Source organism: Octopus bimaculoides, chromosome 16, assembly GCF_001194135.2.
Source record: "Octopus bimaculoides isolate UCB-OBI-ISO-001 chromosome 16, ASM119413v2, whole genome shotgun sequence".
In the NCBI taxonomy this organism is placed as follows: Eukaryota; Metazoa; Mollusca; class Cephalopoda; order Octopoda; family Octopodidae; genus Octopus; species Octopus bimaculoides.
In genome coordinates, this window is record NC_068996.1 from 34,601,927 (window position 1) to 34,607,580 (window position 5,654).

At 36.4% G+C, this 5,654-nt stretch overlaps 1 protein-coding gene across 4 annotated transcripts in view; it reads left to right on the top strand.

The window, feature by feature from the left end:
• Nucleotides 1-5,654, top strand: part of LOC106884435 (E3 ubiquitin-protein ligase HERC2) — a 265,512-nt gene that overhangs the window by 140,561 nt on the left and 119,297 nt on the right. For all 4 annotated transcript variants that reach the window (XM_052973690.1, XM_052973692.1, XM_052973693.1 and 1 more), the window contains one exon: nt 3,678-3,939. In XM_052973690.1, the coding sequence (XP_052829650.1) occupies nt 3,678-3,939 (262 nt within the window). The remainder of the gene's footprint in view (nt 1-3,677; nt 3,940-5,654) is intronic.

The window sequence follows — 5,654 nt, forward strand, 5'->3', positions numbered from 1 at the left end:
GCTGGATGCCCTTCCTAACGCCAACCACTCAGAGAGTGTAGTGGGTGCTTTTACGTGCCACCGGCACGAAGGCCAATCAGGTGGTACTGGCAATGGCCACTCTCAAAATGGTGTATTTTATGTGCCACCCACACAAGAGCCAGTCCAGGAGCATTGGCAATGATCTCACTCGAAAGTCCTTACAGATGCCATTATTTATAGATTTAATCCATTACCCAAATGAAAACCACCACATGATCCTTGGCTGTCTTTCACAGAGACCAATCTGTTAGAAGCAGTCAGGCCAGGTCTCTGGTTTGAGAATATCTTCTCTTCCTTCCATCAGTTTTGAAGGCTGTAAAAAGAGTAACAGGTGCTTACAACATTAACCCTTTAGCATTTAAAGCAGCCATATCCGGCCAAAAGAATCTACCTGTTTCATCTTCAAACTGGCCAGATCCGGCCTCTCACACTTACTCTACAAGATTATTATAAAAATAAACAATCAGGTCATTGAAATCTCAAAGCTACAATATGAATAAATAAGCATTACATTTGACAGAGTAATCTGAATGTTTAAGCATTAAAATAATAAAAAGTTAAAATAATAAAGAAGTTACTCAGGATTCGCCAGTCCCCAGTCAAATCGTCCAACCCATGCCAGCATGGAAAGTGGACGTTAAACGGTTATGATGATGATAATGATGATTTGACATTTCAGAGAGTAGCTTTCTCAACATTTTCAGAACATAGTTTTCTGTATCTGTTCTCATCAGTGTGCTGCACGCCTCAACTGTTAACACTTCTCTTTTTGTCGCCTCTCTCTCCTTACCTCCTTCTTGCTCTCTTTCTTTCTCATATGTGTGATTTTATTGTATACTTAGCAACTATTTACATATTTACTGGAGCCTGGTGCAGCTCTCCAGCTGGCCAGTTCCTGTTAAGCCATTCAGCTCATGTCAACATGAAAAACGGACATTAAAGGACGATTATCATAATGATGATATATATGTATATATGTATTTCTGTAGTTTTTTCCCAGTGTGCTAATGGTTCTGCTAGCCTTAGTATAATAATAATAATAATAATAATAATAATAATAATTATAGACAATACGAAGAGTGTAATGTGATTGCGATAGATATTTTATTGGCTGAACAATATTTCAATAGTTTGCCTATCTTTGGTGAGTTCAATTTTGAATTTCTATGTAGCACTTTTCATTTTGAACTTGACAAAGACAAGCAAAGCTGTCGAAATATCGCTCAACCAATAAAATATTTATTGCAACTGCATCATGCTCTTGGTATTGCATCATGCTCTTTGTGAAGAGCTATGTCAATCCTTTAAAATCCAATAATGATAATAAAGGTGGTAAGCTGGCAGAACTATTAGTATGCCAGACAAAATGCTTATCAGCATTTCATCTGTCTTTATGTTCTGAGTTCAAATTCCACTAAGGTTGACTTTCATCCTTTCAGGGTCAATAAAAGAAATACCAGTCAACTTCTAGTGTTGATGTATTTGACTTCCCTCTCCCTTCAAAAACTGCTAGCCTTGTGTCAAAATTTGAAACTATTATTATTATTATTGTTGTTGTTGTTGTTGTTACTACTACTACTACTACTACTACTACTACTTGCTATTTTAGTTAGCAGGGATGTTATCTTGAGGTTTGATGGCAACAAGTCTCCTCAAATCTCAAGTATGAAGGGCTAAAGAAAATATTACCTTTCAGATCAGTAATGCAAGTCTCAATTTCAATATCCTTCAGCTTCTTAGGTAGCAATTTGGGTGTTGTATGAGGTTAAAGGAATCATCACAGGAACAGTTCACACTTTTGTTTTTCACAGTCTCTTCATCTCTTTGTCTAGGTCCTGATATTTCTTGAATATCTTATTTTCTTTGGTATTCACTATATTATCATACAATATTCTTTTCTACTCTAGGCACAAGGCCTGAAATTTGGGGGTAGGTGGGGCAGTCCATTAGATTGGACACAACTGGTATTTGATTTATCGACCCCGAAAGGATGAAAGGCTAAGTCAACCTCAGTGGAATTTGAACTCAGAATGTAAAGACAGACGAAATACCGCTAAGCATTTCACCCAGCGTGCTAACATTTCTGTCAGTTCACTGCCTTCTATTATCATACAATATTGCAAAGTTTATGATTTTATTCTGTTTCTTTTCTTTTGTCCTGTAAAATCATATTTAGTCTTCTTGCTTCAATAGTGTGGTTAGTCCCTTTGGAAGAAGACCAATAAATCCTGTAGTTCTCATTCTCTATCCATAGCCTTTCGTTTGTGTTTGTACCACTTTTCTGTTATTTTAAAGCCACACACTCAGCTAGCATCTCAACATACCCTTTTACCTACACAGTTATGCCTTCACTTATACTCTTCTTATGCTATATTCACTCAAAAAATGGCTAATACTTCTCTCTCCCCTTTTCTGAAGATTCTGCATTTGCTCTCTGAGCTTTATTATTATTACTGTGGCACAATGGATAACATACCTGACTACAGATTTGCAGGTTTGAAACCTGGCAACCTCAGATGCGTTTTAAGGTAGCAAACTGGTAGAATCATTAATATGCCGGGTGAAATGTTTAGCAGTATTTTGTCTGTCTTTACATTCTAAGTTCAAATCCTACCAACTTTACCTTTCATCCTTTCTTGGTCAATAAAATAAGTACCAGTTGAACACTGGGATCAATGTAATTGACTTACCCACTCCCCTGAAATTTCAGACCTTGTGCCAATAGTAGAAAGAACTACTACTACTACTATTTTAGTAGTTATGGTGTTGCACTCATGATTGCAAGATTGTGGTTTCAATTCCTGGACCGGGTGGTGGATTCTATTCTTGAGCAAAACACTTTATTCTGTTTCTCTGCAATCACTTCAACACCTAACTCATGGTACATTGTGCACCTGTTCAGGTAATGTTGATTTGATGTAGACAGTGAGCTAATGTACAGCACATACATTTGATCACTATAAACAAATCATTTGTACAGGTCATTCAACAAAAGCTGACTACTCATAACGTCATTTTCAATGGGAGAGTCCACTATTACTACTACTTACTACTATTATAACCACCACCACTGCCACCACTTTACCTTTCGTCCTTTCAAGGTTAATAAAGTACTGACCTTGCTTTAATCAAAATTACTGACCTTGTGCCAAAATTTGAAATCATCCCTCCCCCCATTATGTTAAACCTATTTACATGCTAAACCCTCACAACAATAACATACTCGCACACATTCTTTGTTTTGTCTTCTACTGTCCAAAATGTTTTCCATAATGTAAACTCTTTGTGGTTAATAAAGAAATCATCATCATTATGATTATTATTATTATCAATTATTATTTGTCGGGAGAAAATGCTTAGTGGCATTTCATCTGTCTTTGTCCTGAGTTCAAATTCTGCTTGCTGACGTTGGCTTTGCCTTTCATCCTTTCGGGGTCAACCAAACGAATACCAGTTGAGCACTGGGGTCAATGGAATTGACTTAGCCTTAGCCCCACTCCCAAACATGCAGGGCTTGTATCAAAATTTGAAATCACCATCATCATCATCATCGTTGTCGTCGTCGCCGTCGTTGTTGTTTTTGTTGTTGTTGTTATTATTATTATTATTATTATTATTATTATTATTATTATTATTATTATTATTTTCTGTCACAGGCTGCAGCAATGGCTGTTTGTCAGTACTTAACAGCTGTATCTGGACAGCCACAAGATGTCTTTGACTCCAGTTCTGACAGCGAAGATATTGTGCCTTACCTAGTCAATTCTGCATCAGTGTCTCAGGTATCTCCTAACCGTACCCCTAAGTCCAAAAGAGTACGACAAAGTTCACTGCAGCAGCCTTTGCCTCCTGTGGTGTTCCAGTTGCAAGAAATGGGTTTCCCCCGAAAGAATGTAGAACATGCCATTAAAGCTCTTGGTAAGTCAAAAATATACATTGATGACAATTCACATTAAAATTTAATGGGTTTAATTTTTAATTAACTCCACAACTAATTTTATATTTCTATACTGTTTCTTTACTGGATCACATGTAATTTGTTCAAATTCTAACGTCGGCTTTGGTATAGTTTCTGTGGGCAGTATGCATTTCCTAATGCCATCTGCTTTGCAGTGTGTACTGAGTACTTTTGCATGGCAATGCCACCAGTGAGTTACTTGCTGACCTCACTGGTGCTAGTTCTACATAAAAAAAAGTCAGTACATTCTGTAAAGTGTTCAGTGTTAGGAAGAGCATCAAGTCATATAGACATTACTAAAGCAAATAAGGTTTGGTACAGTCCTTTAGCTCACCAGCTCCTGTTGACCTGTACAGCCCATGCCAGCATGGAAAATTGACTTTAAATGATAATGTTGATGTACATTAAACCTGGTGATTAATTCTGAAGAACAGTTCATAGATACAGGTATGACTGTGTGGGTTCAGAAGTTTTATCTGGAATCACCTCATGATTATGAGGTTAGGTCCCACTGCATGGATACTGTTAGCTATTGAATTCTACTGGTGATGCAGGTTAGAAAAAGCTTGAATGTGTATATGTGATTGAGTATGAATTCCTCTTGTCTTAACATGTGCACACTGATTGTAAACAAAAACATAACTTTTCATTCAAACAGTGTTATTTGCTTGTAGTTCTCTCTGAAAGCTTGTCCAAGCTATGTGTTGATCTTTAGACTGGGGTAGTATTACCTTGCTTCAAAACAGTTGAGTGTTGCTCTCTGATAGGTTGCTATCATAGAATCAGAGATTGTTGTCTCCAGTGGATTACTATCTGTCAAGTTTTGTAATTTGTTTATTTCATAAGCATAGGTATAGGAACAAAGATCAAATAGCTGTAAACTGCAAATTTATATCTCGTAGCAGATGTACAACCAACAGCAGAACATATGAAAAGGGGTAACATCAGCTGTGATCCTGCAATGATGGAATCAATTGTGTGTCCCCGTTTATTTTACTAGCAATATATATATATATTAAAAAAATGTTCACATAAAACTCGTGCATATCATGTGACTGGCAGTTTTTAATTATTGAAACAAATGTACAGCATGTGTTATATATTCATAAGGAGTTCAATACATGACACTATCAAAAGGGTGAAATATAAATTCCTCATCATTGTTTAGCATCAGCTATTCTATGCTTCCATGGCTCAGATGGACTTCACTGAGACAGATTTTCTACAGATGGATGCCCTTCTTGATTCCAAGCAAGGTAATATTTTCTTTAGTCCTTCGTACATGAACAGCCCAATATTGGACATGTTTTTCATGGAAGATTACAAACATGTGACACTTGCTGAATGACAGTGACATCTGTTTACCACCAGCACACAATCTCAAGAGAAGGAGAAATAATTACACACATACACATCATACATGCTTATCAAACTTTTACAAGAAAAGGGATGACAGTCATTTTGAAGTTTCAGCTTGATAGTCCAGTGAAGTCTAGCAGTTCAAAACTTTGAAGTCAATGTCATTCTTTTTCTTGTAGAAGTTTACTAAACATGTATTCTACAAAAAAAAAAAAAGAAAGCAACAGCAAAAAATTGAGTAATTCAATGTTAAATTGTTTTTATATATAACTTAAAATGAAAACAAACATTAATGTGTGTGTGTGTGTGTGTGTGT